The following is a 13,240-nucleotide window of genomic DNA, read 5'->3' as shown; positions in this document are numbered from 1 at the left end:
TTTGAAGAAGTCTTATAATAGTTTGATCTTTATTATGCAGCTTACTTACACTCTGGGTAGTATTTATTTTCATGTAGCTGCTGCTTTATGAACGTTTCTTGAATTGTGCATGTTATTGCTGTGCTTTTAAGTTTGGAGTAATGTGTACACATGGGCCATCTTGCAGGAATGTCATTTCTGAATATCACAGGCAGGTGGGGATCCCTGGAGAACTCTCTCTCCAGGGGACAGGAGACTGTAGTCACTCCGCGAGTTTGATTAAAACTCAACGCTCTGGCACTTTCATGGTGCGGCACTCGGGTGCTAAGTGTGGCTAACCGTGGCAGGCGAGGGCTGGACAGATGTGAGGTTGCGACCCCACGTAAAAGCAGAGCTTCCCTGCTGACATGAATGGTGGCGGCAATCACGGTCATAATCCCATTCATCAAATTGCTCGTGTGATGGGCTCCTACGCAGGGTCGGGCCTGGAATGGTTGGGCCCATCGAGTCGCTGTGAAACCTGCCAGCCCCCCCCCCCCCCGTCGTCCCCGGGAATCCATTACGTCGGGTGGGCTTGTGCCACACCTGTGTTTCCCTCCCAATCCCTTATTGATGGAAGCATATTGAGGTGCTTTAATATGAATGCAGTTTAGGGCACGTCAGTTTTACGTGCCGCCGCGCGTGGAGTTGGACGCTCTCGCTAATACATGCACGATGTTGCCACCTGTCCGTTTTCCTGTCATGCCATGTCCACATTCGGTCGTCCACAGCGGGTCGCGGTGCTGCTCGGTGACGATGGCTCGCCCCCCCCCCCCCACGCTTTCGTCTTGCTCATGCAAATGGCACTGCCATGACGCGACGTCCATTTTCGAACGGTTGGCTGGGAAGCGGGCATCCAAATGTGATTTGCTGGCCGCACGCATTGGTGAAGGTAGCCCTCATGGGAAGAAAAGGACGCGCACCTTTGTGGCCGAGCGAAGGGTGGGAACCGTGCCCCTCCTGTTTACACAGCAGTCCCCCGTTAGCGAGGTTATCGGAGCACTCCGCTATTAATAGCTGCGGACTTCCTGCCTGCTGAGCACGCCTGTGTGATTGTCCTTTCCAGTGCGGTCCGTCGTTTCCCACAGCGAGGGCTCTGCCTTGCAATGCACCAGCCTCTGCCAAACATGCAGCCTGCATGGTCATGGACATTGTCAAGTGTTTCCATATTTCCTACAAAAATTCTACCCGCAACATTAATGGTTTGTGAAAGAAAAAAACAATTGCATGTTTTATTTAAGTGATTTCCCAGTGGATGTTTGGGGATCGGACAGCTGCATGTTTAACTTGTTACCTTTTTCAGCGTGGTTTCCATGGGTTTCAGATTGTTATTCAACAGTCAATGGGGCCATTAAAATTTAAAATGGGACCTGGCTGCTTGGAAAAAGTTGACGTGATATTTAAGTGGCTTTTAAAATTTTAAACAGGTTTCAAGCAGGTTTGTTTGTTGTGTGTTTGTTTGGCGTTGCTCCGTTTCATTTTGGAAATAGGCCCTGAAGCATAAATGCATGTTTGCTGTGGCACCAGGCACCAACCGGTATTTGTTTAACTTGTGTGACGAGGAGAACTTGCAATTTGTATTCATGATGATGCCTGCCAGGGGCCACGGGATCATTTGTAATATCCTCGCTGGGCATTTCAAGCCCAGGTTCTGTATCCATCCTTGCCACAATCCCCACACATACGGAAGCAGATCTGCAGTTTTGATCGTGGTTCTCGGGAAGACGTCCGTCACGCGTGGAGCGCTCTGAGCGTGACGGCTGCCACCCCAACGGTGTGCACGCTTCGTCGTGCTTTGTGTCCCCGCAGCGGCGCGCCTTCCCTCCTGCAAGCCAGTCGACGCTGCCCTCAAGCCGCTGCCCTTTGAGCTGCCGAGCGTGGCGGGCGAGGTTTCCTTCGTTGGGCGAGAATGGCTCTTCCGTGAGCTGGAGCTCCGGCTGGGAGGTCGGGTATCGGGCGGCGGCAGCGGCAGAAGCAGCATCGGTGGCAGTGGAGGAGTTTTCATTGTCGGGGGCGTTGGGTCTGGGAAAACGGCGATTGTGGCTCGTTTGGTGCGACTTAGCTGCCACGGGGAGACAGCTGCATCTCGGAGTAAGTGGCAGACACGAGCGTGCGCCCTACTTGTCCAGCGTGTCTGTGAACAGGCCCTTACTTTTTAGGCAGGGTAACACAGTCCAAATGTGTGTTCTTTCACGTATATAATTGTGTAGCTATTTGAGCATATTTTCATTATTACAGTGGGGTTTTTTTTATTATTTACGGTTATTTCATTGTTATTTGAATTACCAACCAAAGGTTTGACATGTAATTCGCTTTAGACTTCACAGAACGTGCCGTTCACTTTTGTATTAAAATGTACATGACAATATAATGAACCCTCTTCCGTGTAACACATTTGCAGATGTTGATGAGGGGAGGGAACGGACTGGACCCGCCTGCCGGGGAGGCAACAGCAGCTACAACCCCGCACAGCATCTGAGGAGCGACGATCCCGCCAGAAGGCTAGCAGCCAAGGTGTGTGCGCTCGAGTGCGTGCGTGGGTTTATTGATTTTGCACTTCGTGTGGGTGCCTGTATTGTGTACTAAGTTTCTATTCTAGAGGGGGCGACTTTATGCGTGGGAAAGACTTCTTGTTTTAAGCGCCAGCACTGTAACGATGCCACAAGACCGTTCTCGTATTAAAAAAGGAAAGTCAGAAGAATAAACTGGAAGTGAAAGCTTAGTTTGAAGCGACTCCCGGTTACTCTCACGCCGAGGTGTGAAATGGGGCCGGCCGCTGACCCGTCGCGGTGCACCGTGTTTCAGGTGGTGGCCTATCACTACTGCCAGTCGGACCGCGCGAGCACGTGCTTGGTGCCCGAGTTCGTGCACAGCGTGGCGGCGCTGCTGTGCCGGGCGCCGCAGCTGGCAGTGTACCGCGAGCTGGTGGCACGCTCGCCCGAGCTGCAGACGGCGCTGTCCATGCGCTCCTGCGTGCAGGAGCCCGGGGCGGCGCTGCGCCTCGGAGTCCTCCAACCGCTGTCCACCCTACGCAAGGGTGAGTGCCGCCCAGCTGCCTGGGAGCACGAGCAGTGGTGAAGGGGGGGGGGGGTCAAGATAAAGGGGGTAAAGGCGCAACCCTGCAATTGCTTGTTGGCGTCACTGCTGGTGGAAGGGCCTCGAGAGGGGCCTCTCGAGGGCCAGCTACAAAAAATGTTTGGTCGTCAGTTCCACGCTGGTCAGATGTGTGCGGAAGAGGTGGCGGTGTCCGCACTTTACCCCACCACACGCGGCCTGCCGATTGACTCGCTGCGGTGTACCTACTTATGCTGTTGAGTAGACAGGGGTGTGGAGATTTTTAATAAAAATTGCCCCATTGCTTCAAGTGATGCACCTGGAGAAGGAACCGGAGACCTCTGGATCTCGGGTGCAGTGTGTTGACTAAATCGCCCCACACCCCAAGGCTGTGTTGGGAACAGTACTCATCATCTCCACCCGGTCCCAGATGATGCTTTTTCTGCTCTTGATGGAGACATCGTAAAGATGCACCCAATAAAGGGCAATTCCTTGAACATGTTACGCCCATTATGGCAGAAGCGATTGCATTTTTTATTATTTGTATTCTTTGCAACTTTATGTACACGGCGATCATTGTACATTTCACGGGATTATGATATCCATACCTGTTGACAACTTGTTTGGGGAATCGCCGTATACCGAATATTATTATATATACAGTGGCAATAATGAACAATCTCATCGCTCATCTCTCAACGGAAGGGTCATTTGCGCTCGACGCACAGGAAGGGGGTTAACCTCGAGGGGTTTGTAGCTATTCTGGGGCCGGTGCCATAGGCGTGAGGAAGCCTTTGTGTCGCCGTCCGGCGAGGTGAGTCCTCCCGCTTCATGCCCAGCCTGTCCCGCCTGCGCTCTACAGCTCCCACAGACATTGACTAAACAATTTCACGCCGAGTTAACCTGGGGGGCAGGATTGGAACAGAAGCCAATTCAAATTGTTATTTGCGGCCGGCTTTAGTGCAGTCTGAGAAGAGAGATTGGGGGTTGGTATGAAGCAGTCCATGGCATGACGGGGAGGGAGGATGGGGGAAAAAGGAAATGGTCGTGCACACATGTTCCACGGTTATCGGCTCCGATGCGGCCAGGGACCGTTTAATTTCACCGTAGATGCTCATTGAAGGTCTCTTGGTTAAAAGCGAGAGATTTGTGCACATTTGTGAGGAGGAACTGGCAGAGCCAACGCAGGCTTGAACACAACGTTAACGTACTAGATTTGAAGCTTTCGTGACTGCAAGGATCCATACTCTTTGGTTCTATTCGGTAAAGTCACGTAGGTAAAAATAAAATAACAAAAATCACGACGTTTCGGCCACAACACAAGTGGCCTTCATCAGGTGAAGGGACCGGACTGTCCAGAAGACAGCCAGGCCCAGGTCGCGTCCTTTAAGCTGTGTGGGAGGAAACAAAACGTTAACGTGTATTTTTTTTCCCATTAGCATTTTGCTCATAGATTGTAATGTGGAATTTAAAGGCAAAGGAATATCAATTCTGGGTATAGAGTGTCGAGCAACAGAGAGAGCAGGCAGGAGGTGGGCCAAGCCCCACACACGTATGTTTCATTGTCCCCTGGGTGTGAAGTGAATTCACTTTAAATACCTCTCATGACACTAGTACATACACAATGCCAGCAAAAAATACTCGATAAGCCAGAGGTCATTCCTGACACAAATGGCTTATGTATGTAAAAATCATGATTCTTTATATTACATACAACTCCCATAATGTATGTATTGTACTTTTTGACCTTTAAATGTCAAATGCTGAAGGTTGTTATTTTGCCATTAATAGAGGCAATGGCAGCTATAATAGGCTCGCTGATGCTGATGTGAATTACTCTTCGTGAATTGACTTGCAGCCATTGCCACCTACATGGTTCACCTTGATTTCCGTAATTGCTTTACCAATGGCAAAATGATTTTAACAGTGAGTAAAAAACATCTAATCGCCATAGCTGTTAGGCGTCCAATTGTATTGACTGGCCTTCGCAACACTCAGCTTGGTTGGAGACATTGAGAGTGTTTCAAAAGGCTCAATTCTTTACGAAGGGAGAAGTACATGCACTCGCACCCACATTCACAAAAACAAAGACCTCCCCCCATATAGCTTTCAATAGACTGTTGGGGCAAGTGCTGTTAGTGAGCACCTACCAAGGATTGCATGGCACATGAGGGGGTGGGTGGCCAGCCCCCACGCTGTCCACCTTTGTCTCCCCAGTAGCGATGTTGACACATCGCAACAGATACTCATTTGAGGCTGAGTCGATCTAGGGAAGGAGGCCCAGGACCGGTTCGGATAATTGTCACCGGTTTGGCCGTGAGCGGGAATCGACCTCGGATCGCCGGTTTCGTAGCGCAGCGCGCCAGCCGTTACACCACCGCACTCCACATGGCTGTGAGCACACACACTCACATCTACACACACTCACATACGAGCCTGCCAGGGTTGCCACTGGACTGGCGAGTAGACTGATTGTGTCTGCATTGGAGCTCGTGTGCATTTAAGTACAAGACGCTTATGTAAGATACAGCAAAGGAACCGCATGGCTCCTTATCTCAGAGACACTGGACTGCACTTAACCGTGTTATAGGAACACATGGGATATGTGAAAACGAGTGGGAATTACATCACATTGTATTGTATAGTATGGGTCTCTATGTGACTGTGTGGGTCTCTGGGCCTTAATGTTCAGTTTTATATGGCGCAGTGAATGCTAATTGGATCTCACAGTTGCTGAGGTACCACAGACAAGCTAGAAGGCAGCCAGGTGGTGATCTGCCGCAAACAATTGCCCAAGCTCTGAAGTCCTCGATAGTCTGAGATCTTTTCATCCAATTAATGGATGTTTATACATGTGGGCGGAATCTTAGAGTACCCAGAGAAAACCCATACGTGCGAGGGGGCAATGCTCTTATCCCATAAAGAAGCAACAGATGAGATTAGTCCGCACTTCGCTGTACCACATTCTCCTGGCAAGCCAGGTTATGGCACCACCATGCCCACTGGAAGGGAGTTTTGTAACATTTTTGCGATCCACCAGCCCTTGCCTCCACGGTGCTGGATTACAGGCATGCGCCTCCACCGCCAAATGGAGTCAATGGGTCTCTGTGCGAGTCTATGCAAGTCTAATTCTGACTGCTGTGCAGTGCAATCCATGGCTCACATCGCCCAACCAATGCTCAGTGCTACAACATTTTCAGGGAGTAACATGTGGAATCCATCTGGTGACCCCGGGCGCCATCAAATGGCTTTCCCAGCTCAACATATACATTTCTCGTATGTTCATGTGCGCGTGGTCACCGTGCTTGGCACCAGACGGGAAGCTGGCAGACAGGGACATGCTGCTGCTGGTGGACGGGCTGCACGAGGCCGAATTCCACAAGCCCGACCACGGCGACACCATCGCCTCCTTCCTGGCCGTGCACCTGGCCGCGTTCCCCCCACGCCTCAAGCTGGTGCTCACCGTCCGCACGGCCAGCCAGGTCCGCCCCATGGCACGCAGCGCCCCACCAACGCCCACCGCCCCACCAATACCCACCGCCCCACCAATACCCACCGCCCCACCAATACCCACCGCCCCACCAATTCCCACCGCCCCACCAATACCCACCGCCCCACCAATACCCACCGCCCCACCAATACCCACCGCCCCACCAATACCCACCGCCCCACCAATACCCACCGCCCCACCAATACCCACCGCCCCACCAATACCCACCGCCCCACCAATACCCACCGCCCCACCAATACCCACCGCCCCACCAATTCCCACCGCTCAACCCAAATACACCGCTTGCTATAGACACGCGAATGTGGCCTCTCGGGAAATTGGAATATTCCATTTTATCCTCACTTCCTGATTAAATATTTATAACACGTTAATTTGTGCGTATATTTATTATGTATGAGCTAATGTAGAATTTAACGAATACGTGTGCCACTTAAAAATAAATGTTTTTGTGAAATCTAGTTATAAGCAATTATTGCCCTTTTTTTAAATTACTTTGAAAGGTACACGTTAGCTGCCACAGGGATGTTTAGTGCAGACAACTGCTTGCGAGTACAAACGTCTTGCTCCATAAGCATGACTTAATTTTTCACTGTTTTTACCAAACCTCCCACACGCTCCGTCCGTCTCGTGTTTACCTTCGTCCACTTCTCCACAGGATGTGACGGCGCAGCTGCCGTTCCCGGAGATCCTTTTGGACCCAGGCCTGGGCGGCCCCGCGAGGGCCCCCGAGGTGGCAGGGCCCGAGGACGACCTGTGCAGCTACGCGGTGCGCCGCGTGAGCGGAGGCTGCCAGACGCAGACCGGGGTGTGGCAGGCGTGGAGGCCCCCAGGCCCGGACGGCGCCGAGATGACCCAGATGGCCGACATGGCCCCACGCCTCGCGGCGATGGCGCATGGCTGCTTCCTCTACCTCCGTCTGGCCCTCGACCTGGTCAAGCAGGGAAATCTGTCGCTCACGGGGCCTGGGTCAAAGGTCAGAGTGATCACTGACCCCTATGTGTACAATTTACTGGCAGTGTTCTCAGCCAGTTTATTGAAATGGTTTTAATTATTACTTCTTTGCTGATAATTTTTGCAACACAGCAACGATAGCCACGGTGGCGAGATGTTAACTACCTCACCTGGTAGACAAGAGGTTGGAGGTTTGATCCCAACCCTGACACCTACTGTATATTTGGAGTTTGCTTGTCACTCTCCCCGTGGTCGTGTGGATTTTTCTCCGGGCCTGGTTTTTCCCTCCATTTATGAACACGCGTTTAGAGTAATTGGCTGCTACAAATTTCCACATGATAAGCCACTTCATGGAGCTATCATTTGTGACCAGGTCGCTTCAAAAAATGAGATACATAGCTCATTGGGCCTTACCTGATAAAATAAAACGACAGTTGATATGTTAGGGGCGCGATAGTTTTGTACTATCGCCATTTTCTACCAAATTATTTAGAGAGCGCAGTTTTAGGATGCAGTGTATTTCTAAGCGGGGTGTAGCACTGAGCTTGGTACCTGGCACCTGTGATCATTTCCTGGCCACAGCTAACAACAATGGCGAGTGATATCTTCCAGCCTGCACTGACCAGCATGGTGAAGTATGGTCAAACAACCCCCAACAACCAACACGGGATGGGGAGTCCTACATACAGCAGTGGATTGTCAAAGGACTCTAAACAATAAATGATAAAGTACCTTTGCAAATGGCTTTTCGTCTTGGTGAGGACACATACGCTCTAACCAGCACGCCTCAACATTCGTCCCTGTGCCCGTTTTCAGGAGCTGCCGTGCTCCCTGTCGGAGCTCTTTGAGCTACAGTGCAACGCGCTCTTCCCAAAGCGGGCGGACTTCATGCGCGTCCTCCCCCTCCTCAACGTGGCACTGGCATCCCTGCAGCCCCTTAGCGAGGCGCAGCTACTCCAGGCGCTGCGCGCCGGCCACGTGGGCCTGCCGCCCCCCGGCAGCCCCGCCGCCGACTTCCCGGCCGTCTTGGAGAAGGTGTCGCCGCTGCTGCCGCGTCTCGCTGACGGCACCCGCATGTTCCGACACCCGGCACTGCGCGAGTGGCTCGCCTGGAGGCAGGATGGCAAGAGCAAAAGGTTCCTCTGTGAACCCAGGTATGCGGCTCTCTGGCGGCATGCTCGTGTGCGTGCGCGTGTGTGTGTGTGAGCGAGCGTGTGAGCGCTACGCTGCTGTTTGTACGGTCCGTAGTGGGTAAGCGTGTTCGCATGACCAAGCACTGGTGAGCGTAGTTACGACAAGAAGATTGAAACAAATGTGCTTCTTTCCTAGTGTTCAAATCCAATCAATCCTTCAGCAAGTTGGCTATGGTCTCTGTTCACCTAGTAGTAAAACAAGATTTACAGCTGCACATTGCCTAAAGTCTATTTGAAGAGAGATATATATACTGGTTTACTGCTTGTGTGGTAATGTGTGGATGCCCTAACATTTCAACAAATATGAACAAAAGACAATTGGCTCTCTGAATAAAGAGACCCTGCCTTAAATAATGTGAGCAATTTGTGCGATGCATGTCGCTACCTTCACCTCCGTGATTAATGGTCTGTATCAGGCATGTTCCACTACATCAGCACCGACATGCACAGGGGTTGAGTGTTAATTGTCGAGAACAGTCGATCACTTGGGGTGAACGGAGGCTCGCCTTTCCCCCCCCCCCCACCATGGGCGTCTGGATCTGCCACTACACAGGACCCATCACTCTCTGAGTGGATGTAGAAAAAACAGTAAGCATGTGCTTTCGGTTATTAGCACATTATGCTGTGTTTTATGCAGATATTGCAATAAATAAAGCGTACATTTGACTGCTTCCTGGCATTGCGACTTTTTTTTTTACAATGCACAATAACTTCTACAAATGATGGGGTGACACATAGAGTCCTTCGGCATATAGGGGTGTATTTAATTGAAATGACTAACACTTTTGTTTTTGTTTGTGTGTGTGTGTGCGCTCGTGTTTGCATGTGCGCGTGTATATTTGGTCAGGAGTGGGCACGCACTGCTCGCCATGGCTCTGTCACGTCAGGGCGGCACGCTAAGTCCAGAGCAAACCTTGGAGCTGGGACACCACATCCTCAAAGCACATATCTACAAGGCGAGTCTTCCACCCACCCTCCCCGAACACACCCACACCAGTACCGATCCCTTTCCCTTTCCACGGTGCTATCTATAATTCATATCCTGAACCTTTCTCTTAAGCCAAAACATTTTGTTTCACCGAACAAACTACACTGATGAGTGATGTTGCCATTGTGTGCTTGCCGTACGTGGCTGAGCATCTCGGGTAGCTGGTGTCACATCACAGCGCTGGACCTTTTGCAGCTGTGTAGAATTCGCAGCCGATTGTTTGGACGATTAATGTTGCACGTGTGTTATTTATACTGTATTTTATTTAGCTAAGAAACATGTTTTTCAGATCTTGGTTGATTTTAATGGCTGCATTATTTATTTTCCTACCCCAAGATATTCTAAACCATACTTTCTTTGCACCCTCAAGTTGCCCTTGCAAAAAGAGGCATTTGCCCCAGTTTGCTGTTGCCTGGTTACAATGTAAAGTTGATATGTGTGTGCGCGCGCGTGCATGCAGGGTCTCAGTAAGCGACCAGGCATCTCGTCCAGTGTGCTACAAGCCTTGTGGGTGGCGCACAGCACCGATGGCCTTTCGGCAGCCCTTACCTCCCTTCGCAACCTCTACACACCCAACATCAAGGTGCGCCCCCATCCACAATCATTACAATTACCGTGGACCCCATCGGTGAGCTGAAATTCTTCTTACCTATAAATGTCATTGTTTGTCTGTGTGTGGGTGGCCGAAACTTGCGAAGGATTTGGCTCACAAACCGTGGAGTTTACATTTTAAAAAAGTATCCAGGTACCGCGCCATATGGCCCGTGCTGAGCCAGCGCTATTCCGATTTCATGTCCGTCACAATTAAAGTAGTTTAATGAGCGATTTAGTGCTGTTTTTTGGTTATTTATTCATGAGCTAGCGCATGCTCGACCCTACCAACTCATACACGTTTGGTGGGGGGGGGGGGGGAGGGCCCCTACCAAGTCACACGCGTTCGGTGGGGTGAGGGGGGAATTCTCTTTCGCGTGGACACTGTGCAAGGTAACACACACAGATTTACAGCTCCCTTCAAACATTTATTACCATTTAACACGTAGGCTTTGGCAACCAATATTATTCATTATAAAGGTTTTTGGGTTAGATTGCGTTATTTATAAATGTGTCGTAACCCTCCACCACCCGACACGGCCAAACAGTAAAAAATGTGTCACGTTTACAAAGGACAAATAGTTCACTACTTTAGCCCACCGGTGTGTTGAAGAGTGAAGCAACATCATTTAAAATTTGAGTACGACGTTTCGCTGGTAATTACATCCAGCATCATCGGGCAATTCGCCAGAATGGTAAAGCCCTCACTTGCTCCCGGTCTTAAATAGAGCAGCAGGGTGACGTCATGATTTAACTCATTCAGGTGCAGTGATTTGAGGCGGAGGGGGGGGTATTGTAAGTATATAATCGATTGGTAATCAGTCAATGGTTATGATTAGCAATGAGTTGTTGATTAGTAATCAGTTGTAATGTGTGTTATTGTGATTATATGCTACGTTAGTAATCCGTTAATTAGTATGCGTTTCCCCTATAAGGAATTGTAGTATGTATTATTTAATAATACGCTTCCAAGCCGCACTAAGCCTGTAGCTGTCAGAGCGATTAACGTTATTTCTATTTCTCTCAATTTCAATAGATTCTCTAATTAGTCTTTGCCAGTAATAATTCGTTTTACACAATACTTCAACGTTATCAAAATCAATTTAGTGTCCTTGTTGAAGAGCATGTTCTGCCACTGCCGACAGTTGTTTGAGATAATTTAATATTTCTTTGGTGTTCTTTTAGTCTTATGCTGATGTTACGTCCCGTCTGTCCAATATAGCATCTGTCACATAAACAATTAATCCGATATACACCTTCTGTTGATAATTTAGGTAATTTGTCTTTAGTGCAGGATACTAGGTTTTTAATTTTGTGTACTGTACCAAATCTTACTGTAATGTTTTGTTTTTGCAAAACACGGGCTAATTTGTCAGTTACTCCTGAGATATATGGAATTTTAATTGTTTTAACAATCTTATCGCTTTCAGCAGTGTTGCTTTGCGATTGTGATTTGGCATTCAGTGCTCTGTTAATTTGAGTATTATTGTAGCCATTCTGTCGTAATGCTTCTTTAACGTGTTTGATATCTCCCACTAGACTTTCACCATCTGACACTGTTTTAGCCCCATGTACGAGCGTCTTGATAAGAGAGGATTTCTGAGCTGGATGATGCGAATCTACATTCAGATAGGCATCAGTGTGCGTTTGCTTTCTGTAAACGCTGTGTGTTATTTTACCGTTTAGGCTATGTCCAAGCAAAATATCTAGGAACGGGAGTGTGTTATTCACCTCCATTTCCATGGTGAACTGGATGGCCGGGTTTTGTGCATTGAGATGATTTAGAAAATCATTAAGTGTATCTTTACCATGTGGCCAGACAACCAAAGTGTCATCCACATATCTAAACCGAATAGATGGTTTTAATGTGCTCGAGGCAAGTGCTCTTACTTCAAAGTTTTCCATGTACAGATTTGCTATAGCAGGAGATAAAGGAGAGCCCATTGCTGCTCCTTCCTTTTGTTTAAAGAAATCCCCTCTCCATAAGAAGTAAGTGTTATTTAAACAATGGTCAGCAAGTTTTGGAATATCTTTTGGTAAACCTGTATTCTTTACTAGTGTATCAAGTAATTTAAGTGAGTCGTTCACTGGAACCTTAGTGAATAGAGAAATCACATCAAAACTTACCAGAATATCATTAGGATTAAGTTTAATATCTTTAATCACATTCACAAGATGTTCTGAATTTCTTATGAATGAAGATGTCCTACCGATGTAGGGCTGTATTTGTTTAGTTATATATTTTGCTAATTTATATGTGGCAGAGCCAATTGTACTGACTATGGATCGTAATGGGATGCCGATTTTATGAATCTTTGGTAGCCCATACAGTCTAGGTGGTTTTGAGGCCCTTGGCTTTATTTTGGTATTGCTCATTCTTAGGGATTAATGAATTTGCAATTATTGCAGTAGTCTTACGTTCTAATGTATTAGTTGGATCTCGTTTCATTTTAATGTAGGTACTTTCCTCTAGTAAATTTCTAATTTTATTATAATAATCGGCTCGTGACATCACTACAGTAGTGCGGCCTTTATCAGCTGCCAGGATTTGGAGATCTTTATTTACACGGAGCTCTCTTGAGGCTTTTGCTTCGTTAAAGCTAATATTTACTTTTGGAACTTTGCTATTCTCAATTATTTTGGCAACCTCGTGTCTAGTCATCTCTGCCTCATTATGTAGAAGGAGTCTTACTGCTGATTCTACCTCGGCAATTATCTCATCCACTGGAATTGTGCGTGGGGTAACGGCAAAGTTAAGGCCTTTAGAAAGGACAGAGATCATGTCACTGGTTAAAACAGTGTTAGTCAAGTTCATTACGGTTTTGTTTTTAAATTGTTCGGCTTAGTAGGGATTTGTTTATTATGAAGTCTAGAAAATTTATTCATTTGGTTAGTTTTTGTTAGATTAAACACATTATCAGCCGATTTCTGTGT

The 13,240-nt window shown here is 48.4% G+C and overlaps 1 protein-coding gene across 1 annotated transcript in view; it reads left to right on the top strand.

Moving 5' to 3' along the window:
• Positions 1 to 13,240, top strand: part of LOC116941102 (protein TANC1-like) — a 53,074-nt gene that overhangs the window by 14,619 nt on the left and 25,215 nt on the right. The window contains exons 7-14 of the mRNA XM_032951738.2: positions 1,828 to 2,109; positions 2,420 to 2,532; positions 2,824 to 3,055; positions 6,388 to 6,554; positions 7,239 to 7,556; positions 8,351 to 8,688; positions 9,575 to 9,683; positions 10,176 to 10,298. Coding sequence (XP_032807629.1) covers positions 1,828 to 2,109; positions 2,420 to 2,532; positions 2,824 to 3,055; positions 6,388 to 6,554; positions 7,239 to 7,556; positions 8,351 to 8,688; positions 9,575 to 9,683; positions 10,176 to 10,298 — 1,682 coding nt within the window. The remainder of the gene's footprint in view (positions 1 to 1,827; positions 2,110 to 2,419; positions 2,533 to 2,823; positions 3,056 to 6,387; positions 6,555 to 7,238; positions 7,557 to 8,350; positions 8,689 to 9,574; positions 9,684 to 10,175; positions 10,299 to 13,240) is intronic.

This window comes from Petromyzon marinus, chromosome 10, assembly GCF_048934315.1.
Source record: "Petromyzon marinus isolate PM22_M1 ecotype Great Lakes invasive population chromosome 10, UKy_Petmar_22M1.pri1.0, whole genome shotgun sequence".
Lineage (NCBI taxonomy): Eukaryota > Metazoa > Chordata > Hyperoartia > Petromyzontiformes > Petromyzontidae > Petromyzon > Petromyzon marinus.
Note: the sequence above shows the minus strand (reverse complement) of the source record. Positions and strands in the feature narration are given on the sequence as shown.